Genomic DNA, 24,433 nt, shown 5'->3' with positions numbered 1-24,433 from the left:
CTCTACAGTTTTTGTCTCACCACTCTACAACTTTTGTCTCACCACTCTACAACTTTTGTCTCACCACTCTACAGCTTTTGTCTCACCACTCTACAGTTTTTGTCTCACCACTCTACAACTTTTGTCTCACCACTCTACAACTTTTGTCTCACCACTCTACAACTTTTGTCTCACCACTCTACGGCTTGTCTCACCACTCTTCAGCTTTTGTCTCACCACTCTACAGCTTTTGTCTCACCACTCTACAGCTTTTGTCTCACCACTCTACGGCTTGTCTCACCACTCTTCAGCTTTTGTCTCACCACTCTACAGCTTTTGTCTCACCACTCTACAGCTTTTGTCTCACCACTCTACGGCTTGTCTCACCACTCTTCAGCTTTTGTCTCACCACTCCACAGCTTTTGTCTCTACCCACTCTACAGCTTTTGTCTCACCACTCTACAGGACCACTTACCCAGAGGACCACTAGTGTTACCCAGAGGATCACTAGGCTTACCCTGAGGACCACTGGGCTTACCATGAGGACAACTAGACTTACCCTGAGGACCACTAGTTTTACCCAGAGGACCACTAGGCTTACCCTGAGGACCACTAGGCTTACCCTGAGGACCACTGGGCTTACCCTGAGGACAACTAGACTTACCCTGAGGACCACTAGTTTTACCCAGAGGACCACTAGGCTTACCCTGAGGACCACTAGGCTTACCCTGAGGACCATCAGATGTAGGTTGAGTTTGTCACACAGATACAGGCCGCCTGGGTCTAGAGTCTGGTGGTTCAGCTCGCAGTAAGATGCACTTCTCTGGGTGTGGGGCTTTCTCCTTACCCCACACGTGTGGTCGGTGGCACACACCGGGTCTGTGGGGGCCAGGGAGCTGAGTTGGGTGGAGTTGCTGGAGCTCTGTCTCTGGGTGCTGGGCACCCGGCTGGTATCTGTCATGACAGCTGAGGTCAGACTTGCCGCCAGCCCGCACAGGCGCTGCAGCATGACCAGCAGGTCCACGGCTGAGCCTGAGACAGGCAAGATGGCCCGCACAGCTGCCCGCCCTTCACACCACTCCCTGGACATCTCCAGAGAGTTATCAATGTCAAGGACATGCGTGGACATGCTGGAGGCGGAGTACAAGCTCTGAGGACTTGCAGCACGCACAAAACTGTGACCTTGAGGCTGAGAGAGCTGTTGTATGTGACCTTGACCTTGTGGCTGGGAGAAGACGGGCGTGGAAAAGTCTGGCGTAGCAGCACCAAACCTCTGAGAGACTTTGGTCACTGGAGGAAACTGGAAGACATCATCCTCTATGCTGTCCAGATAGAAGGTGGGGACCTGGCTGTCAGTGGACCTGGATCTGGCCAGCTGACAGGAGTGGAAGGACATTGGTGGGTCCAACCCTCCAGCTGCTGGACTTGCTGGACGACCAGAAGAGTTTAAGTTCTCTGGTAGGGAGTACGTGGACTGGATGGGGGGCCTGAAGCTGCTTTTTTTATTTGAGAGTTGTGGGCCTTGGTCATTAGGACATGGGAGTTGTGGGCCTTGGTCATTAGGACATGGGAGTTGTGGGCCTTGGTCATTAGGACATGGGAGTTGTGGGCCTTGGTCATTAGGACATGGGAGTTGTGGGCCTTGGTCATTAGGACATAGGAGTTGTGGGCCTTGGTCATTAGGACATGGGAGTTGTGGGCCTTGGTCATTAGGACATGGGAGTTGTGGGCCTTGGTCATTAGGACATGGGAGTTGTGGGCCTTGATCATTAGGACATGGGAGTTGTGGGCCTTGGTCATTAGGACATAGGAGTTGTGGGCCTTGGTCATTAGGACATGGGAGTTGTGGGCCTTGGTCATTAGGATATGAGAGTTGTGGGCCTTGCTGCATTTCTAGGCCAGGGGTCTAAAATATAATATAAAAAATCTATTGTTACAGTTTATAGTGAATGTGATGTTGCATGATTTGATATAACATGTAAATTATATGTGATGTTGCCTGTAAAGGATGTCATGATTTGATGTTACTTGTTTATGACATTATGATGTGATGCCTGTAAATGATGTATGCAGATGTATCTACAGATGGTACAGATATTAATGGTGAATTTTACCTGAGGGGTGAATGTTACCTGAGGGGTGAATTTGACCTGAGGGGTGCATGTTACCTGAGGGGTGAAAGTTACCTGAGGGGTGAATGTTACCTGAGGGGTGAATGTTACCTGAGTGGTGCATGTTACCTGAGGGGTGCATGTTACCTGAGGGGTGAATGTTACCCGAGGGGGTGAATGTTACCTGAGGGGTGCATGTTACCTGAGTGGTGAAAGTTACCTGAGTGGTGAAAGTTACCTGAGGGGTGAAAGTTACCTGAGAGGTGCATGTTACCTGAGAGGTGCTTGTTACCTGAGGGGTGCATGTTACCTGAGGGGTGCATGTTACCTGAGGGGTGCATGTTACCTGAGGGGTGAATGTTACCTGAGGGGTGAATGTTACCTGAGGGGTGCATGTTACCTGTGGGGTGAATGTTACCTGTGGGGTGAATGTTACCTGTGGGGTGCATGTTACCTGAGGGGTGCATGTTACCTGAGGGGTGCATGTTACCTGAGGGGTGAATGTTACCTGAGGGGTGCATGTTACCTGAGGGGTGAATGTTACCTGAGGGGTGCAAGTTACCTGAGGGGTGCAAGTTACCTGAGGGGTGCATGTTACCTGAGGGGTGCATGTTACCTGAGGGGTGAATGTTACCTGAGGGGTGAATGTTACCTGAGGGGTGCATGTTACCTGAGGGGTGCATGTTACCTGAGGGGTGAATGTTACCTGAGGGGTGAATGTTACCTGAGGGGTGCATGTTACCTGAGGGGTGCATGTTACCTGAGGGGGTGAAGATTTGCTGGAGGAGACCAGGCTACTGAAGGCGCTGTTGACTGAAGGGGACAAGGACATGGCTGAGAACGTCCGCGGGTCAGAGGGGGTGCTGAGTGCTTGGTAAATCAGCACAGGCTGGGCACTCTCAAACTTGCGGCTTTTTTGCTGGGGACAAACAGGGCAGTCGTGCTATTGGCATATAATTGGACAGGGGTCAGACAAATGACATAATTGGACAGGGGTCAGACAAATGACATAATTGGACAGGGGTCAGACAAATGACATAATTGGACAGGGGTCAAACAAATGACATAATTGGACAGGGGTCAAACAAATGACATAATTGGACAGGGGTCAAACAAATGACATAATTGGACAGGGGTCAGAAAAATGACATAATTGGACAGGGGTCAGACAAATGACATAATTGGACAGGGGTCAGACAAATGACATAATTGGACAGGGGTCAGACAAATGATACACAGGGTGACAAAGATCAGGCAATATATATATATATATATATATATATACATATATATATAATAAATAAACTCACAGAATCTCCAGTGACCGCCTGTAGAACAAACTTGAGCATGTTGGACTTGACCACAGAGACCCATTGGAACAATATGGGCAGCAAGTAGCCACGCCAGACCTGTTCCCTACAACAGAAAGTTTCATCACTGTACTGTTACAGTTTTTTTGTTTAGTTATATTAAATGTTAATAATCAAAAATACATTTGTTTAAGTTAAACAAAAATATAATATGAAGTTTTTTTTACACAAGTTTTTATAAAACCAAACCTATTTTTGAAAATATTTTTTAGCCCAACCCATTACTTTGATCCAGGAAAAGTACTGAAAAAAAGGGGGTAGGCAAGTCTACTTACTGTGGGCTGATGTACTTCCTCCAGTCTACATCCAGCTTGTTCAACCTGTAGACCAGTCCCAGCAGTCGCAAATCTATTTCTTCATGAGACTAAAAAAATACAATTTATTGGCACTGAGGGAACATTTTATTCAGTAGTAAACATTTGGTGTGTCTCAACAGTGTTAGTCATAGGCACCGCAATGCAGGGGGTGTGGACCACACTGGGTAACACCATTTAAGGGGTGACACCATGATGAAAACACGCAAACTATAGAGAAAATAATGCTACACCCAGCTGCATTAACATAATAACAACCGACTATAGGTAAACATCGTATCAGTATTAAATGTGAGGGGGAGGGGAGGGGGGGTGTTTGACACCATGAGGTGCAGCACCAGGTGACACCCAACCTAGCCACACCAATGGTGTTAGTGTTCATTCTTTAAAGTGGGGAACTTTTGGTGTGTCTCAACAGTGTGTGTTATTACTTTCTCATATACAGAATACAGATGAAGTATCGTACACAAAAATCAAATGAAATTTTGACAGTTTTCAACGTTTTACACCTCAGTCTTTCATCAAATATAGAGAATAGTGGACTTATTTTAATGGGACAAAATCTAGATTTTTCTAAATTTTAGCTTTTACTTTTAAACGAGTCGGAAAAACTAAGACTTTGCAATTCTGTCTCTGTGTGTATGTGTGTCTGTGAACACAATAGCTTGAGCACTGTTACAGCTAGGTTGATGAAATTTCATATATATTATATCAAATTTGTAGTTCTGTATCAACTTTTCAGCAATTTCCGGTAACCGGAAGTGGAACATATTCTACTTTCGGTTTTTCAAAAACCTTATAACTTGAGTACTGTTTCTGACAGATAAAATTTCACTTATAAGTAAAAGATCTAATTCTCTGTTTTCTATCAAATTTTGAGTAATTTCCAGTACCCGGAAGTAGTACTTAACACTATTTTCGATTTCTCAAAAAAACGCATATGAATTTATAAACTACTAATGTTCTGCATTATTATACACACCTGTTTATTTTGTGCACAACTCTTTTTCTACAAGATTCTATTCTATTTTTAAAAGCTTAAGTATTGGATTAATGGATTAAAAATCATGTCTATATCCTGAGTTGCCATCCCCGTAGTGTTATATAAGAATATTTGAGAAAGTTAGGGGAGTAACTCCTGCGTTATTTTAAGTGTTGGTGTTAATTTTTTTTTAAAGTGATGGACTAATTCATAATTTTAAAACTCATTTTTTGATACCAAAACAACTACCAAGTTTAGAGTGAAATAATTTCTTTTGCAGTGTAAAGTGCATGTTGGTGTGTTGTGTGTTTGTTTATGATCTTATGTTGGTGTGTTGTGTGTTTGTTTATGATCTTATGTTGGTGTTGTGTGTGTTTGTTTATGATCTTATGTTGGTGTGTTGTGTGTTTGTTTATGAATGAGCTAATCCAGTTTTTCTTCAGTACAAGGGCATGTCTACAAGCCAATATGCTGCCTACCTTTTGTCCATCTTCCGCTAAACATTTCACGTCAGACATGAGGAGTTGGTAAAAATCTGAAGCAGCTGATTGGCTGACACTAAAAAACCTAAAATTGTTTAAACAAAATTTTTAAAAATCATTTATTGGGGTCAGAGGTCACAGTTAAAAGTCAGACTTAGGGTGTGCAGGAAACCAACATACTCGTCACAACACATACTGTGACATAACTGTCACAACACATACTGTGACATAACTGTCAAAACACATATTGTATCTGCACAAACTGTCATATACTTGTCAAAAAACGTACTGTGACATACTTGTCAAAACAAACTTCAAAATGGCAGGCATAGTCTGCCACTTCATCTCTAACGTCTTCTATCAGTGCGTTGAGCTGAAAGTAGATGAGACATTCAACACAATTACAGAGGACATTCTACTCAATTACAGAGGACATTCAACACAATTACAGAGGACATTCAACATAATTACAGAGGACACTCAACACAATTACAGAGGACATTCAACACAATTACAGAAAACATTCATTACATGAGACATTCAACACAATTACAGAGGACATTCAACACAATTACAGAGGACATTCAACACAATTACAGAGGACATTCAACACAATTACAGAGGACATTCAACACAATTACAGAGGACATTCAACACAATTACAGAGAACATTCAACACAATTACAGAGGACATTCATTACATGAGACATTCAACACGATTACAGAGGACATTCAACACAATTACAGAAGACATTCAACACAATTACAGAAAACATTCATTACATGAGACATTCAACACAATTACAGAGGACATTCAACACAATTACATGGGACATTCAACTCAATTACAGAGGACATTCAACACAATTACAGAGGTCATTCAATACAACTACAGGGGACACTCAACACAATTACAGAAGACTTTCAACACAATTACAGAGGACATTCAACACAATTACAGAGGACATTCTACTCAATTACAGAAGACATTCAACACAATTACAGAAGACATTCAACACAATTACAGAGGACATTCAACACAATTACAGGGGACATTCAACACAATTACAGAGGACATTCAACCCAATTACAGAGAACATTCAACACAATTACATAGGACATTCAACACAATTAAAGAGGACATTCAACGCAATTACATGGGTCATTCAACACAATTACAGAGGACATTCAACACAATTACAGAGGACATTCAACATAATTACAGAGGACATTCAACACAATTACAGAGGACATTCAACATAATTACAGAGGACATTCAACACAATTACAGAGGACATTCAACTCAATTACAGAGGACATTCAACACAATTACAGAGGACATTCAACACAATTACAGAGGACATTCAACACAATTACAGAGGACATTCAACACATTTACAGAGGACATTCATTACATGAGACATTCAACTCAATTACAGAGGACATTCAACTCAATTACAGAGGACATTCATTACATGAGACATTCAGCACAATTACAGAGGACATTCATTACAGAAGACATTCAACACAATTACAGAGGACATTCAACACAATTACAGAGGACATTCAACACAATTACAGAGGACATTCAACACATTTACAGAGGACATTCATTACATGAGACATTCAGCACAATTACAGAGGACATTCAACACATTTACAGAGGACATTCATTACATGAGACATTCAACACAATTACATGGGACATTCAATACAATTACAGAGGACATTCATCACAATGACATGGGACATTTAAACAAAACTACAAAAAAGTAAGCTTGGGTAAAACAGACAACTACTTACAAGTCTAGGGTAAAACAGACAACTACTTACAAGTCTAGGGTAAAACAGACAACTACTTACAAGTCTAGGGTAAAACAGACAACTACTTACAAGTCTAGGGTAAAACAGACAACTACTTACAAGTCTAGGGTAAAACAGACAACTACTTACAAGTCTAGGGTAAAACAGACAACTACTTACAAGTCTAGGGTAAAACAGACAACTACTTACAAGTCTAGGGTAAAACAGACAACTACTTACAAGTCTAGGGTAAAACAGACAACTACTTACAAGCCTAGGGTCTAGCGTTTCTTGAGTGGTCTTCCCCTGATTCAGTTCTTCTATAGCCACTGTTTTCAGCATTTCATATGTGGGTTTAAATATGCTCTGAGTGGGGGGAAGAAGGTGGGTTTAAATATGCTGTGTGGGGGGGGGGGGGGGGGGGGGGGGAGGGGAAGGTCATCTAGTAAAAAAAAAACGTGTGGTCATCAGTAAAAAAAACTTGTGGCCATCAGTAAAACAAAAAACTTGTGGCCGCCAGTAAAAAAAAACGTGTGGCCGCCAGTAAAAAAAAACGTGTGGCCGCCAGTAAAACAACTTGTGGCCATCAGTAAAACAAAAAACGTGTTGCCGCCAGTAAAAACAACTTGTGGCCACCTACCAGCACTGTAGATCTAACACACGAGGCTAGAGTCTCCACTGAGCTGCCCTCAGGGTTGAAGTAGGTCAGAAGTTGAAGGACAGTGTCCAGTAGAGACAACAGGCAATCTGAAACATGCAATGTTACACGTATGGGGCTTGTGTCAGGACAGGGGCTTGTGTCAGGTCATGGGCTTGTGTCAGGTCAGGCTTGTGTCATCTCATGGGCTTGTGTCAGGACAGGGGCTTGTGTCAGGTCATGGGCTTGATTCAGGTCATGGGCTTGTGTCTTCTAAGGGGCTTGTGTCATCTAAGGGGCTTGTGTCAGGACATGGGCTTGTGTCAGGTCAGGGGCTTGTGTCAGGACAGGGGCTTGTGTCAGGACATGGGCTTGTGTCAGGACAGGGGCTTGTGTCAGGACAGGGGCTTGTGTCTTCTAAGGGGCTTGTGTCATCTAAGGGGCTTGTGTCAGGACATGGGCTTGTGTCAGGTCAGGGGCTTGTGTCAGGACAGGGGCTTGTGTCAGGTCAGGGGCTTGTGTCAGGACAGGGGCTTGTGTCAGGACAGGGGCTTGTGTCTTCTAAGGGGCTTGTGTCATCTAAGGGGCTTGTGTCAGGACAGGGGCTTGTGTCAGGACAGGGGCTTGTGTCAGGTCAGGGGCTTGTGTCAGGACTGGGGCTTGATTCAGGTCATGGGCTTGTGTCAGGACAGGGGCTTGTGTCATCTAAGGGGCTTGTGTCAGGTCAGGGGCTTGTGTCAGGACAGGGGCTTGTGTCATCTAAGGGGCTTGTGTCAGGACATGGGCTTGTATCAGGTCAGGGGCTTGTGTCATCTTATGGGCTTGTGTCAGGACAGGGGCTTGTGTCATCTCATGGGCTTGTGTCAGGACATGGGCTTGTATCAGGTAAGGGGCTTGTGTCATCTTATGGGCTTGTGTCAGGACATGGGCTTGTGTCAGGACATGGGCTTGTGTCAGGTCAGGGGCTTGTGTCAGGACATGGGCTTGTGTCATCTTATGGGCTTGTGTCATCTTATGGGCTTGTGTCAGGACAGGGGCTTGTGTCATCTTATGGGCTTGTGTCATCTCAGGGGCTTGTGTCATCTTATGGGCTTGTGTCATCTTATGGGCTTGTGTCATCTTATGGGCTTGTGTCATCTTATGGGCTTGTGTCAGGACAGGGGCTTGTGTCATCTTATGGGCTTGTGTCATCTCAGGGGCTTGTGTCATCTTATGGGCTTGTGTCAGGTCATGGGCTTGTGTCAGGACATGGGCTTGTGTCAGGACATGGGCTTGTGTCATCTTATGGGCTTGTGTCAGGACAGGGGCTTGTGTCAGGACATGGGCTTGTGTCTTCTAAGGGGCTTGTGTCATCTAAGGGGCTTGTGTCAGGACAGGGGCTTGTGTCAGGACATGGGCTTGTGTCTTCTAAGGGGCTTGTGTCAGGACATGGGCTTGTGTCTTCTAAGGGGCTTGTGTCAGGACAGGGGCTTGTGTCATCTAAGGGGCTTGTGTCAGGACAGGGGCTTGTGTCATCTTATGGGCTTGTGTCAGGACAGGGGCTTGTGTCATCTAAGGGGCTTGTGTCAGGACAGGGGCTTGTGTCATCTTATGGGCTTGTGTCAGGACAGGGGGATAAGAGGTTTAGAGAGTTACTTACATAGCCCATGCTGTGGTTTATTGGCTGGAAACAAAGATTTCATCTGGCGGAGGGCTTTACACATCTGGACTTTGAGAACCTTCAGGGAGGACTCTAACATCAGAAGCTGGGACAACAGGGTTCACTTGTCAGTACAGGGTTTAGTGGCTGGTACAGGGTTTACCTGCTGGTACAGGGTTTAGGTGGCCAGTATAGGGTTTACCGGCTGGTACAGGGTTTAGTGGATGGTACAGGGTTTACCTGCTGGTACAGGGTTTAGGTGGCCAGTATAGGGTTTACCGGCTGGTACAGGGTTTAGTGGCTGGTACAGGGTTTACCTGCTGGTACAGGGTTTAGGTGGCCAGTATAGGGTTTACCGGCTGGTACAGGGTTTAGTGGCTGGTACAGGGTTTACCTGCTGGTACAGGGTTTAGGTGGCCAGTATAGGGTTTACCGGCTGGTACAGGGTTTAGTGGATGGTACAGGGTTTACTGGCTGGTACAAACAGGGTTTAAATTGAGTTTCAAAGTTGGATTAAAGAAAATTCATGACATAATTGAAAGCATACAAAACTTTATACAGATACTAGCGTGCCCGTCCCGGCGCATTGCTGCAGGGATAGAAGAAAGTCTGATGAATTATATAAGAGGGGTTTCATCAATGCTTTACCAATCCTATATTGTTAGACGTGTGACCTTGTTTTCTAAAACTGAGTTATTTAAATGTAAACAATTCCTTAGCTTGGATCACATTTATTGGGGCAATGGTTTACCCACACTACTGCCCAGCACACCCCAAGGCATGCTGTTTGAAAGCTTTGAGTGTTCTTTGATCACTCACCGTCAGTGGCGTAGGCAGGGGGGGGTTAGGGGGGGTCATAACCCCCCCCCATAGACCCCTCGGTATATATAAAAAGTATGAGGGGGGTGCAAATCGAAAGTTTGAGGGGGGGGGGTGCAAATCGAAAGTTTGAGGGGGGGGTGCAAATCGAAAGTTTGTCCCCGGGTAAAAATTGGAACCCCCCCCTTGAGACGATCCTGGCTACGCCACTGGTCACCGTAATAGTGAGGTAGAAAACAAATCACTGACCATCAGGCACGTAGACGGGTGCTCTCGGGAGTCCCCGATTACACTATCGCAAGGGACTCCTTAATGGCTCCTTAAATCTAATTTAGGCAACATGATGCTCACAGGATAACATAGGGCGCCAAATGGCACCATGCCAGGGTTGCTTAACATGCTTGATTCAATTTAATGAACGACAATAACCCCATATTTTATCTATTGTCTATCGCCCTTTTTGAAACGAACATAAGCGCCATAACACTCACCGGATATTCAAGGGCGAATCGTACTCTGCCAGGGCGCGGTCGGACACGCCTAATTCAGTTTCGTGAACCACTATAATACTACTTCTTATCCATATTCTATCACACACTTTAAAATGAACATACAAGCCATAGTGCTCACTGGATAGCCCGGGGCGCCAAATTGCACCCTCTCAGGGTTTTTCGCAGAAATGTTACCAGGATTTTTCTCGACAACTTCCCAAAGTTTCATGGCGATCAGATGAAAGGTGTAGCAATGCATACAGGACAATTAAAATCTGACAAAATATATTAGGAGGGTTTCATCAATGCGTTACTAGTTCTATATTGTTAGACGCATGACCTTGTTTTCTAAATTGAGTTATTTAAATGTAAACAATTCCTGCAATTTGATCATATTTATTGGGGCATAGGTTTACGTACACTACAGCCCAGCGTATGAAAGCTTTGAAGTTTGAGTGTACGTTAATCACTCACCGTAATGTCACCTTCTATCACTCACCGCCTACGTGTCAGGGACGTAGATGGTGCCTTTGTGAGCCCCCCGATTACACTACCGCAGGGGTGCCGTGTTGGCCCCTGGCGCAGTTTGACCATTGGATGTTGTGTGCCAACGTGTCAATATTTTTGGGTGCTCCTTAAAAATACATAAGCGGCATAGTGCTCAATGGATAGCCGGGGGTGCGGAATCACACCTTGCTGGGGCGCCGGCGGAGTCACCTGATTCAATTTATTGAATGACTATAATACCCCATTTTATCCATAGTCTATTTCACTGTTTAAAATGAACAGTCAGAACATAGTCGCCTTAGCACTCATGGGAAAGACCGGGGCCCCAAATCGCACCCGGCTGGTGGCCGCCCAAGCAAAACTGATTTTTTTTTTTCCCCAGAAACATTCTCAGTAGTATTCTCATCATCTCCCCAAAGTTTCATGTTTTTTTATGCAGAAAGCTCCCCAGGAGTATTCTAAACAACTTTCCAAAGTTTCATGGTGATTGGATGAAGGTGTAGTACATTGCTTTTTATCTGTATAGATAGATGACTGGTATAGTAACCTTATAATTATAAAATAAACAGCAAGCAATGCCATGTTGTTTCCATCTTCAGCCCAAAGAAAAAAGCATATCGTTCTAAAAGAAATGAATGAAATTGATTCCATTCCAAAGTCCAATGTGCTGACCTCTTGTTTGACCATTATGATGGTGGCCTTGTTGCCAGGCAACATCTGCTGGACCAGGAGCAGCAGGTTGTGCAGGTAGTTCATGTAGCCCAGGCTGGGGGAGAACTGCCCACTCAGACACTGCAGCAGCGCAGCCTTACAGTACACCTCGCCCTGTAGACAAAGTCAATCACACTCAGACACTGGAGCAGCCTGACCCACCCGACAGTACCCTGACCAACCTGGACAGTACCCTAACCCACCCTGGCAGTACCCAGACAGTACCCTGACCCACCTGACAGTACCCTGACCCACCCGACAGTACCCTGACCCACCTGACAGTAACCTGACAGTACCCTGACCCACTTGACAGTACGTTGACCCACCTGACAATACCCTGACCCACCTGGACAGTACCCTGACCCACCTGGCAGTAACCTGACAGTAACCTGACAGTACCCTGACCCACTTGACAGTACGTTGACCCACCTGACAATACCCTGACCCACCTGGCAGTACCCTGACCCACCCGACAGTACCCTGACCCACCTGACAGTACCTTGACCCACCTGAATGTACGTTGACCCACCTGACAGTACCTTGACCCACCCTGACCCACCTGACAGTACCTTGACCCACCCTGAACCACCCTGGCAGTACCCTGACCCACCTGACATTACCCTGACCCACCTGACAGTACCTTGACCCACCCTGACCCACCTGACAGTACCCTGACCCACCTGACAGTACCTTGATCCACCCTGAACCACCCTGAGAGTACCCTGACCCACCTGACCCACCTGACCCACCCTGACTTACGAGACCATATCTGATGGCAAACTCCTGCAGCAGCCTACATGCAGCAGATGAGAGAGGACTCCACTTGGTCGTCCTCACCACCTCATCAAGGCGGAACTCACTCTCATATCTAAAAATAGAAACCATGCACGGTCACTGCATCATTGTCAGTCTGGGCATTGGTTTAGGCTTAGTGGATTGGTTAGGGTTTATGGCTTGGTTAGGGCTTAGGGCTTGGTTAGGGCTTGGTTAGGGCTTGGTTAGGGCTTGGTTAGGGCTAAGGGCTTGGTTAGGGCTTATGGCTTGGTTAGGGCTTGGTTAGGGCTTAGGGCTTGGTTAGGGCTTGGTTAGGGCTTATGGCTTTGTTAGGGCTTAGGGCTTGGTAAAGGCTTAGGGCTTGGTTAGGGCTTAGTTAGGGCTTATGGCTTGGTTAGGGCTTAGGGCTTGGTTAGGGCTTGGTTAGGGCTTATGGCTTGGTTAGGGCTTAGGGCTTGGTTAGGGCTTCTGGCTTGGTTAGGGCTTATGGCTTGGTTAGGGCTTGGTTAGGGCTTAGGGCTTGGTTAGGGCTTAGGGCTTGGTTAGGGCTTGGTTAGGGCTTAGGGCTTGGTTAGGGCTTAGGGCTTGGTTAGGGCTTCTGGCTTGGTTAGGGCTTAGGGCTTGGTTAGGGCTTAGGGCTTGGTTAGGGCTTAGGGCTTGGTTAGGGCTTATGGCTTGGTTAGGGCTTGGTTAGGGCTTAGGGCTTGGTTAGGGCTTCTGGCTTGGTTAGGGCTTAGGGCTTGGTTAGGGCTTAGGGCTTGGTTAGGGCTTAGGGCTTGGTTAGGGCTTATGGCTTGGTTAGGGCTTGGTTAGGGCTTAGGGCTTGGTTAGGGCTTGGTTAGGGCTTATGGCTTGGTTAGGGCTTAGGGCTTGGTTAGGGCTTGGTTAGGGCTTATGGCTTGGTTAGGGCTTATGGCTTGGTTAGGGCTTAGGGCTTGGTTAGGGCTTACGGCTTGGTTAGGGCTTAGGGCTTGGTTAAGGCTTATGGCTTGGTTAGGGCTTAGGGCTTGGTTAGGGCTTACGGCTTGGTTAGGGCTTACGGCTTGGTTAGGGCTTAGGGCTTGGTTAGGGCTTAGGGCTTGGTTAGGGCTTGGTTAGGGCTTATGGCTTGGTTAGAGCTTGGTTAGGGCTTAGGGCTTGGTTAGGGTTTATGGCTTGGTTAGGGCTTAGAGCTTGGTTAGGGCTTGGTTAGGGCTTAGGGCTTGGTTAGGGCTTAGGGCTTGGTTAGGGCTTAGAGCTTGGTTAGGGCTTGGTTAGGGCTTAGGGCTTGGTTAGGGCTTAGGGCTTGATTAGGGCTTAGGGCCTGGTTAGGGCTTGGTTAGGGCTTAAGGCTTGGTTAGGGCTTATGGCTTGGTTAGGGCTTAGAGCTTGGTTAGGGCTTGGTTAGGGCTTAGGGCTTGGTTAGGGCTTAGGGCTTGATTAGGGCTTAGGGCTTGGTTAGGGCTTGGTTAGGGCTTAGGGCTTGGTTAGGGCTTGGTTAGGGCTTGGTTAGGGCTTGGTTAGGGCTTAGGGCTTGGTTAGGGCTTGGTTAGGGCTTAGGGCTTGAAGGCTTAGGGCTTGGTTAGGGCTTAGGGCTTGGTTCGGGCTTAGGGCTTGGTTTGGGCTTAGGGCTTGGTTAGGGCTTATGGCTTGGTTAGGGCTAGGGTTCCTTTCCTCCAATCAAATAACATCCTAAGACTGGACTAACTCCAGTAAGCAGATGGACTTAGCTGGACTTACTGAAGTAACTGGGTCAGCAGGAGGAGATAATCCTCATGTACACTGGCAAGGTCAGAGGTCAGGTGCTCAGCTGGGTAGGGGAGCGAATGCTGCCAGAACTTGCCCAGCAGACTGGAGATCTGCGCCCTCTCTTGCTTCTGCCACAAGTCATAGCCATTGGGGGTCTGCACACACACCACCATTTGCATTAGCTCTAATTAATACAACCCAATGATTGGATATCTACACACACACACCACCATTTGCATTAGCTCTAATTAATACACCCCAATGATTGGATATCTACACACACACACACCACCATTTGCATTAGCTCTAATTAATACAACCCAATGATTGGATATCTACACACACACACCACCATTTGCATTAGCTCTAATTAATACACCCCAATGATTGGATATCTACACACACACACACCACCATTTGCATTAGCTCTAATTAATACAACCCAATGATTGGATATCTACACACACACACCACCATTTGCATTAGCTCTAATTAATACAACCCAATGATTGGATATCTACACACACACACCACCATTTTCATTAGCTCTAATTAATACAACCCAATGATTGGATATCTACATACACATCACCATTTGCATTAGCTCTAATTAATACAACCCAATGATTGGATATCTACACACACACACCACCATTTGCATTAGCTCTAATTAATACAACCCAATGATTGGATATCTACACACACACACACCACCATTTGCATTAGCTCTAATTAATACAACCCAATGATTGGATATCTACACACACACACACACACACACACATCACCATTTGCATTAGCTCCAATTAATACAACCCAATGCAGCTGATTAGTATGGCGCTAAACAACGTGACTGACCAGAAAGTGCTGGGGTGAGTAGAAGGGGTGTCTGTTGGACTGACCAGAAAGTGCTGGGGTGAGTAGAAGGGGTGTCTGTTGGACTGACCAGAAAGTGCTGGGGTGAGTAGAAGGGGTGTCTGTTGGACTGACCAGAAAGTGCTGGGGTGAGTAGAAGGGGTGTCTGTTGGACTGAGTGCTGGGGTGAGTAGAAGGGGTGTCTGTTGGACTGAGTGCTGGGGTGAGTAGAAGGGGTGTCTGTTGGACTGACCAGAAAGTGCTGGGGTGAGTAGAAGGGGTGTCTGTTGGACTGAGTGCTGGGGTGAGTAGAAGGGGTGTCTGTTGGACTGAGTGCTGGGGTGAGTAGAAGGGGTGTCTGTTGGACTGAGTGCTGGGGTGAGTAGAAGGGGTGTCTGTTAGACTGAGTGCTGGGGTGAGTAGAAGGGGTGTCTGTTGGACTGAGTGCTGGGGTGAGTAGAAGGGGTGTCTGTTAGACTGAGTGCTGGGGTGAGTAGAAGGGGTGTCTGTTGGACTGAGTGCTGGGGTGAGTAGAAGGGGTGTCTGTTGGACTGAGTACTGGGGTGAGTAGAAGGGGTGTCTGTTAGACTGAGTGCTGGGGTGAGTAGAAGGGGTGTCTGTTGGACTGAGTGCTGGGGTGAGTAGAAGGGGTGTCTGTTGGACTGAGTGCTGGGGTGAGTAGAAGGGGTGTCTGTTAGACTGAGTGCTGGGGTGAGTAGAAGGGGTGTCTGTTGGACTGAGAAGTGCTGGGGTGAGTAGAAGGGGTGTCTGTTGGACTGACCAGAAAGTGCTGGGGTGAGTAGAAGGGGTGTCTGTTGGACTGAGTGCTGGGGTGAGTAGAAGGGGTGTCTGTTGGACTGACCAGAAAGTGCTGGGGTGAGTAGAAGGGGTGTCTGTTAGACTGAGTGCTGGGGTGAGTAGAAGGGGTGTCTGTTGGACTGACCAGAAAGTGCTGGGGTGAGTAGAAGGGGTGTCTGTTGGACTGAGTGCTGGGGTGAGTAGAAGGGGTGTCTGTTGGACTGAGTGCTGGGGTGAGTAGAAGGGGTGTCTGTTGGACTGACCAGAAAGTGCTGGGGTGAGTAGAAGGGGTGTCTGTTGGACTGAGTGCTGGGGTGAGTAGAAGGGGTGTCTGTTGGACTGAGTGCTGGGGTGAGTAGAAGGGGTGTCTGTTGGACTGAGTGCTGGGGTGAGTAGAAGGGGTGTCTGTTGGACTGACCAGAAAGTGCTGGGGTGAGTAGAAGGGGTGTCTGTTGGACTGAGTGCTGGGGTGAGTAGAAGGGGTGTCTGTTGGACTGACCAGAAAGTGCTGGGGTGAGTAGAAGGGGTGTCTGTTGGACTGAGTGCTGGGGTGAGTAGAAGGGGTGTCTGTTGGACTGAGTGCTGGGGTGAGTAGAAGGGGTGTCTGTTGGACTGACCAGAAAGTGCTGGGGTGAGTAGAAGGGGTGTCTGTTGGACTGACCAGAAAGTGCTGGGGTGAGTAGAAGGGGTGTCTGTTGGACTGAGTGCTGGGGTGAGTAGAAGGGGTGTCTGTTGGACTAAGTGCTGGGGTGAGTAGAAGGGGTGTCTGTTGGACTGAGTGCTGGGGTGAGTAGAAGGGGTGTCTGTTGGACTGACCAGAAAGTGCTGGGGTGAGTAGAAGGGGTGTCTGTTGGACTGAGTGCTGGGGTGAGTAGAAGGGGTGTCTGTTGGACTGACCAGAAAGTGCTGGGGTGAGTAGAAGGGGTGTCTGTTGGACTGAGTGCTGGGGTGAGTAGAAGGGGTGTCTGTTAGACTGACCAGAAAGTGCTGGGGTGAGTAGAAGGGGTGTCTGTTGGACTGAGTGCTGGGGTGAGTAGAAGGGGTGTCTGTTGGACTGACCAGAAAGTGCTGGGGTGAGTAGAAGGGGTGTCTGTTGGACTGACCAGAAAGTGCTGGGGTGAGTAGAAGGGGTGTCTGTTGGACTGACCAGAAAGTGCTGGGGTGAGTAGAAGGGGTGTCTGTTGGACTGAGTGCTGGGGTGAGTAGAAGGGGTGTCTGTTGGACTGACCAGAAAGTGCTGGGGTGAGTAGAAGGGGTGTCTGTTGGACTGAGTGCTGGGGTGAGTAGAAGGGGTGTCTGTTGGACTGAGTGCTGGGGTGAGTAGAAGGGGTGTCTGTTGGACTGAGTGCTGGGGTGAGTAGAAGGGGTGTCTGTTAGACTGAGTGCTGGGGTGAGTAGAAGGGGTGTCTGTTGGACTGAGTACTGGGGTGAGTAGAAGGGGTGTCTGTTGGACTGAGAAGTGCTGGGTGAGTAGAAGGGGTGTCTGTTGGACTGAGTGCTGGGGTGAGTAGAAGGGGTGTCTGTTGGACTGAGTGCTGGGGTGAGTAGAAGGGGTGTCTGTTAGACTGAGTGCTGGGGTGAGTAGAAGGGGTGTCTGTTGGACTGAGAAGTGCTGGGGTGAGTAGAAGGGGTGTCTGTTGGACTGAGTGCTGGGGTGAGTAGAAGGGGTGTCTGTTAGACTGAGTGCTGGGGTGAGTAGAAGGGGTGTCTGTTGGACTGAGAAGTGCTGGGGTGAGTAGAAGGGGTGTCTGTTAGACTGAGTGCTGGGGTGAGTAGAAGGGGTGTCTGTTAGACTGAGTGATGGGGTGAGTAGAAGGGGTGTCTGTTGGACTGAGAAGTGCTGGGTGAGTAGAAGGGGTGTCTGTTAGACTGAGTGCTGGGGTGGGTAGAAGGGGTGTCTGTTGGACTGACCAGAAAGTGCTGGGGTGAGTAGAAGGGGTGTCTGTTGGACTGACCAGAAAGTGCTGGGGTGAGTAGAAGGGGTGTCTGTTGGACTGAGTGCTGGGGTGAGTAGAAGGGGTGTCTGTTGGACTAAGTGCTGGGGTGAGTAGAAGGGGTGTCTGTTGGACTGAGAAGTGCTGGGGTGAGTAGAAGGGGTGTCTGTTGGACTGAGTGCTGGGGTGAGTAGAAGGGGTGTCTGTTGGACTGACCAGAAAGTGCTGGGGTGAGTAGAAGGGGTGTCTGTTGGACTGACCAGAAAGTGCTGGGGTGAGTAGAAGGGGTGTCTGTTGGACTAAGTGCTGGGGTGAGTAGAAGGGGTGTCTGTTGGACTGAGTGCTGGGGTGAGTAGAAGGGGTGTCTGTTGGACTGACCAGAAAGTGCTGGGGTGAGTAGAAGGGGTGTCTGTTAGACTGAGTGCTGGGGTGAGTAGAAGGGGTGTCTGTTGGACTGACCAGAAAGTGCTGGGGTGAGTAGAAGGGGTGTCTGTTGGACTGACCAGAAAGTGCTGGGGTGAGTAGAAGGGGTGTCTGTTGGACTGAGTGCTGGGGTGAGTAGAAGGGGTGTCTGTTGGACTGACCAGAAAGTGCTGGGGTGAGTAGAAGGGGTGTCTGTTGGACTGACCAGAAAGTGCTGGGGTGAGTAGAAGGGGTGTCTGTTGGACTGACCAGAAAGTGCTGGGGTGAGTAGAAGGGGTGTCTGTTGGACTGACCAGAACGTGCTGGGGTGAGTAGAAGGGGTGTCTGTTAGACTGACCAGAAAGTGCTGGGGTGAGTAGAAGGGGTGTCTGTTGGACTGACCAGAAAGTGCTGGGGTGAGTAGAAGGGGTGTCTGTTGGACTGAGTGCTGGGGTGAGTAGAAGGGGTGTCTGTTGGACTGAGTGCTGGGGTGAGTAGAAGGGGTGTCTGTTAGACTGAGTGCTGGGGTGAGTAGAAGGGGTGTCTGTTGGACTGACCAGAAAGTGCTGGGGTGAGTAGAAGGGGTGTCTGTTGGACTGACCAGAAAGTGCTGGGGTGAGTAGAAGGGGTGTCTGTTGGACTGAGTGCTGGGGTGAGTAGAAGGGGTGTCTGTTGGACTAAGTGCTGGGGTGAGTAGAAGGGGTGTCTGTTGGACTGAGTGCTGGGGTGAGTAGAAGGGGTGTCTGTTGGACTGACCAGAAAGTGCTGGGGTGAGTAGAAGGGGTGTCTGTTGGACTGAGTGCTGGGGTGAGTAGAAGGGGTGTCTGTTGGACTGACCAGAAAGTGCTGGGGTGAGTAGAAGGGGTGTTTGTTGGACTGAGTGCTGGGGTGAGTAGAAGGGGTGTCTGTTAGACTGACCAGAAAGTGCTGGGGTGAGTAGAAGGGGTGTCTGTTGGACTGAGTGCTGGGGTGAGTAGAAGGGGTGTCTGTTGGACTGACCAGAAAGTGCTGGGGTGAGTAGAAGGGGTGTCTGTTGGACTGACCAGAAAGTGCTGGGGTGAGTAGAAGGGGTGTCTGTTGGACTGAGTGCTGGGGTGAGTAGAAGGGGTGTCTGTTGGACTGAGTGCTGGGGTGAGTAGAAGGGGTGTCTGTTGGACTGACCAGAAAGTGCTGGGGTGAGTAGAAGGGGTGTCTGTTGGACTGACCAGAAAGTGCTGGGGTGAGTAGAAGGGGTGTCTGTTGGACTGAGTGCTGGGGTGAGTAGAAGGGGTGTCTGTTGGACTGAGTGCTGGGGTGAGTAGAAGGGGTGTCTGTTGGACTGAGTGCTGGGGTGAGTAGAAGGGGTGTCTGTTGGACTGAGTGCTGGGGTGAGTAGAAGGGGTGTCTGTTGGACTGAGTGCTGGGGTGAGTAGAAGGGGTGTCTGTTGGACTGAGTGCTGGGGTGAGTAGAAGGGGTGTCTGTTAGACTGAGTGCTGGGGTGAGTAGAAGGGGTGTCTGTTGGACTGAGTACTGGGGTGAGTAGAAGGGGTGTCTGTTGGACTGAGAAGTGCTGGGTGAGTAGAAGGGGTGTCTGTTGGACTGAGTGCTGGGGTGAGTAGAAGGGGTGTCTGTTGGACTGAGTGCTGGGGTGAGTAGAAGGGGTGTCTGTTAGACTGAGTGCTGGGGTGAGTAGAAGGGTGTCTGTTGGACTGAGTACTGGGGTGAGTAGAAGGGGTGTCTGTTGGACTGAGAAGTGCTGGGTGAGTAGAAGGGGTGTCTGTTGGACTGAGTGCTGGGGTGAGTAGAAGGGGTGTCTGTTGGACTGAGTGCTGGGGTGAGTAGAAGGGGTGTCTGTTAGACTGAGTGCTGGGGTGAGTAGAAGGGGTGTCTGTTGGACTGAGAAGTGCTGGGGTGAGTAGAAGGGGTGTCTGTTGGACTGAGTGCTGGGGTGAGTAGAAGGGGTGTCTGTTAGACTGAGTGCTGGGGTGAGTAGAAGGGGTGTCTGTTGGACTGAGAAGTGCTGGGGTGAGTAGAAGGGGTGTCTGTTAGACTGAGTGCTGGGGTGAGTAGAAGGGGTGTCTGTTAGACTGAGTGATGGGGTGAGTAGAAGGGGTGTCTGTTGGACTGAGAAGTGCTGGGTGAGTAGAAGGGGTGTCTGTTAGACTGAGTGCTGGGGTGAGTAGAAGGGGTGTCTGTTGGACTGACCAGAAAGTGCTGGGGTGAGTAGAAGGGGTGTCTGTTGGACTGACCAGAAAGTGCTGGGGTGAGTAGAAGGGGTGTCTGTTGGACTGAGTGCTGGGGTGAGTAGAAGGGGTGTCTGTTGGACTAAGTGCTGGGGTGAGTAGAAGGGGTGTCTGTTGGACTGAGAAGTGCTGGGGTGAGTAGAAGGGGTGTCTGTTGGACTGAGTGCTGGGGTGAGTAGAAGGGGTGTCTGTTGGACTGACCAGAAAGTGCTGGGGTGAGTAGAAGGGGTGTCTGTTGGACTGACCAGAAAGTGCTGGGGTGAGTAGAAGGGGTGTCTGTTGGACTAAGTGCTGGGGTGAGTAGAAGGGGTGTCTGTTGGACTGAGTGCTGGGGTGAGTAGAAGGGGTGTCTGTTGGACTGACCAGAAAGTGCTGGGGTGAGTAGAAGGGGTGTCTGTTAGACTGAGTGCTGGGGTGAGTAGAAGGGGTGTCTGTTGGACTGACCAGAAAGTGCTGGGGTGAGTAGAAGGGGTGTCTGTTGGACTGACCAGAAAGTGCTGGGGTGAGTAGAAGGGGTGTCTGTTGGACTGACCAGAAAGTGCTGGGGTGAGTAGAAGGGGTGTCTGTTGGACTGAGTGCTGGGGTGAGTAGAAGGGGTGTCTGTTGGACTGACCAGAAAGTGCTGGGGTGAGTAGAAGGGGTGTCTGTTGGACTGACCAGAAAGTGCTGGGGTGAGTAGAAGGGGTGTCTGTTGGACTGACCAGAACGTGCTGGGGTGAGTAGAAGGGGTGTCTGTTAGACTGACCAGAAAGTGCTGGGGTGAGTAGAAGGGGTGTCTGTTGGACTGACCAGAAAGTGCTGGGGTGAGTAGAAGGGGTGTCTGTTGGACTGAGTGCTGGGGTGAGTAGAAGGGGTGTCTGTTGGACTGAGTGCTGGGGTGAGTAGAAGGGGTGTCTGTTAGACTGAGTGCTGGGGTGAGTAGAAGGGGTGTCTGTTGGACTGAGAAGTGCTGGGGTGAGTAGAAGGGGTGTCTGTTGGACTGAGTGCTGGGGTGAGTAGAAGGGGTGTCTGTTAGACTGACCAGAAAGTGCTGGGGTGAGTAGAAGGGGTGTCTGTTGGACTGACCAGAAAGTGCTGGGGTGAGTAGAAGGGGTGTCTGTTGGACTGAGTGCTGGGGTGAGTAGAAGGGGTGTCTGTTGGACTGACCAGAAAGTGCTGGGGTGAGTAGAAGGGGTGTCTGTTAGACTGACCAGAAAGTGCTGGGGTGAGTAGAAGGGGTGTCTGTTGGACTCCAGTATGGACAGCTGACCAGCCAGCTCCTCTACCAGCAGCTGTGGAAACAAATGGTTGCCATGGTGACCAATGATGCTTGGAACAAATGGTGATTGATACTAATGAGTCTAGTACAGCACTTTTCTAGGACTTGGTGAGTCAATAGGTCAGTTGCCTTTACAGTTGGGCAGACAGACAATTGGTGAGTTGGGCAGACAGACAATTGGTGAGTTGGACAGACAGACAATTGGTGAGTTGCCTTTAGAGTTGGGCAGACAGATCATTGATCAGTTGTCAACTCACCCGCTGTGATGACTTGTTGCCAAAGCTCTTTGCCAGGTGACTCTCATACTCGCGGAACACCTGTTTGCTCAGGCCAAAAGCTCGCTGCAGCTGTTGGCACAGAGACTCCAGGGGGACCAGGCCGGCCTCGTCAGATTCCTCTACCCCACTGTCTTCCTGGGAGTTGGAGCCCAGCCTCATCAGACTAGCCGGGCTGCCCAGGTTGGGGGAGGGGGTGGGAGGGGGATCTGGGGCAGATAAGACTGGGTATATGGCACACAGATAGGCATGCTTGAAAGCCCGGAAACTCTAAAGATCAAAAGATATTTTAGTATCAGTCAATGTCCAATTTGAGCAGAATAAGTAAGGGAGAAAAAAGTAAATAAGCATCAGCCATAAATTTACGGACACGCTGTCTTACCTTGCTGTCCACACACATTGACACCTGTCTTACCTTGCTGTCCACACACTGACACCTGTCTTACCTTGCTGTCCACACACTGACACCTGTCTTACCTTGCTGTCCACACACACTGACTCCTGTCTTACCTTGCTGTCCACACACTGACACGCTGTCTTACCTTGCTGTCCACACACACTGACACCTGTCTTACCTTGCAGTCCACACACACTGACACCTGTCTTACCTTGCTGTCCACACACATTGACACCTGTCTTACCTTGCTGTCCACACACACTAACACCTGTCTTACCTTGCTGTCCACACACACTGACACCTGTCTTACCTTGCTGTCCACACACACTGACACCTGTCTTACCTTGCTGTCCACACACACTAACACCTGTCTTACCTTGCTGTCCACACACACTGACACCTGTCTTACCTTGCTGTCCACACACACTGACACCTGTCTTACCTTGCTGTCCACACACTGACTCCTGTCTTACCTTGCTGTCCACACACCTGTCTTACCTTGCTGTCCACACACTGACACCTGTTTTACCTTGCTGTCCACACACACTGACACCTGTCTTACCTTGCTGTCCACACACCTGTCTTACCTTGCTGTCCACACACACTGGTGCCTGTCTTACCTTGCTGTCCACACACTGACACCTGTCTTACCTTGCTGTCCACACACACTGACACCTGTCTTACCTTGCTGTCCACACACACTGACACCTGTTTTACCTTGCTGTCCACACACACTGACACCTGTCTTACCTTGCTGTCCACACACTGACTCCTGTCTTACCTTGCTGTCCACACACCTGTCTTACCTTGCTGTCTAAATAAATATGTGTCCCAGCCCTGTCTTGCATAGCGCTGCCTGTAACATTATTATAAACATGATTAGCCACATTTTAATTAGGTCAAGCCACATGATTAGCCACATTTTAATTAGGTCAAGCCACATGATTAGCCACATTTTAATTAGGTCAAGCCACACGATTAGCCACATTTTAATTAGGTCAAGCCACATGATTAGCCACATTTTTATTAGGTCAAGCCACACGATTAGCCACATTTTAATTAGGTCAAGCCACATGATTAGCCACATTTTAATTAGGTCAAGCCACACGATTAGCCACATTTTAATTAGGTCAAGCCACATGATTAGCCACATTTTTATTAGGTCAAGCCACATGATTAGCCACATTTTAATTAGGTCAAGCCACATGATTAGCCACATTTTAATTAGGTCAAGCCACATGATTAGCCACATTTTTATTAGGTCAAGCCACATGATTAGCCACATTTTAATTAGGTCAAGCCACATGATTAGCCACATTTTTATTAGGTCAAGCCACATGATTAGCCACATTTTAATTAGGTCAAGCCACATGATTAGCCACATTTTAATTAGGTCAAGCCACACGATTAGCCACATTTTAATTAGGTCAAGCCACATGATTAGCCACATTTTTATTAGGTCAAGCCACATGATTAGTCACATTTTAATTAGGTCAAGCCACATGATTAGCCACATTTTAATTAGGTCAAGCCACATGATTAGCCACATTTTTATTAGGTCAAGCCACATGATTAGCCACATTTTAATTAGGTCAAGCCACATGATTAGCCACATTCAGAGTCGGCGTTAGGGGTACGCGGGGCCTATGGCCAACCATCCGCGCGGGGCCTTATATTTTTTTCATTGGTGTCTAAAACATGTACAGTGAGGCGTATTTTTTCTTCTCAACGCGAATTAATATTTATAACGATATATATGGTATTTTTAAGCTGTTTATCAATGTCGTATTAACATTAAGACACTGATTAACAAATAATTTGTTTACTTAGAAGTGCTTTTGAAACATTGCTTGTTTCTGTTAAGGCTTTTTGTTTGAAAAGTAAAAAATAAAACAGATATAAGTTTGATGCACGCATTAAAGAGACGATGAACGTCAGCTTCAA

At 48.2% G+C, this 24,433-nt stretch overlaps 1 protein-coding gene across 5 annotated transcripts in view; it reads right to left on the bottom strand.

Annotated features, from left to right (window-relative positions):
• Positions 1-24,433, bottom strand: part of LOC131955221 (uncharacterized) — a 47,442-nt gene that overhangs the window by 12,346 nt on the left and 10,663 nt on the right. For all 5 annotated transcript variants that reach the window (XM_059319254.1, XM_059319261.1, XM_059319246.1 and 2 more), the window contains 15 exons: positions 23,296-23,345; positions 22,075-22,362; positions 21,750-21,830; positions 14,339-14,502; positions 12,605-12,713; positions 11,807-11,959; positions 9,318-9,423; positions 7,682-7,788; positions 7,312-7,407; positions 5,538-5,611; positions 5,236-5,323; positions 3,736-3,824; positions 3,401-3,506; positions 2,851-3,009; positions 707-1,885 (listed from right to left, as the gene is read on the bottom strand). In XM_059319254.1, coding sequence (XP_059175237.1) covers positions 707-1,885; positions 2,851-3,009; positions 3,401-3,506; positions 3,736-3,824; positions 5,236-5,323; positions 5,538-5,611; positions 7,312-7,407; positions 7,682-7,788; positions 9,318-9,423; positions 11,807-11,959; positions 12,605-12,713; positions 14,339-14,502; positions 21,750-21,830; positions 22,075-22,362; positions 23,296-23,345 — 2,849 coding nt within the window. The remainder of the gene's footprint in view (positions 1-706; positions 1,886-2,850; positions 3,010-3,400; positions 3,507-3,735; positions 3,825-5,235; positions 5,324-5,537; positions 5,612-7,311; positions 7,408-7,681; positions 7,789-9,317; positions 9,424-11,806; positions 11,960-12,604; positions 12,714-14,338; positions 14,503-21,749; positions 21,831-22,074; positions 22,363-23,295; positions 23,346-24,433) is intronic.

The sequence above is a fragment of the Physella acuta genome, unplaced genomic scaffold (assembly GCF_028476545.2).
Source record: "Physella acuta isolate Inbredline_101_S28 unplaced genomic scaffold, ASM2847654v3 ptg000079l, whole genome shotgun sequence".
In the NCBI taxonomy this organism is placed as follows: domain Eukaryota; kingdom Metazoa; phylum Mollusca; class Gastropoda; family Physidae; genus Physella; species Physella acuta.
The sequence above is the reverse complement of the archived record's forward strand: the minus strand, read 5'-3'. Positions and strand labels throughout refer to the sequence as shown.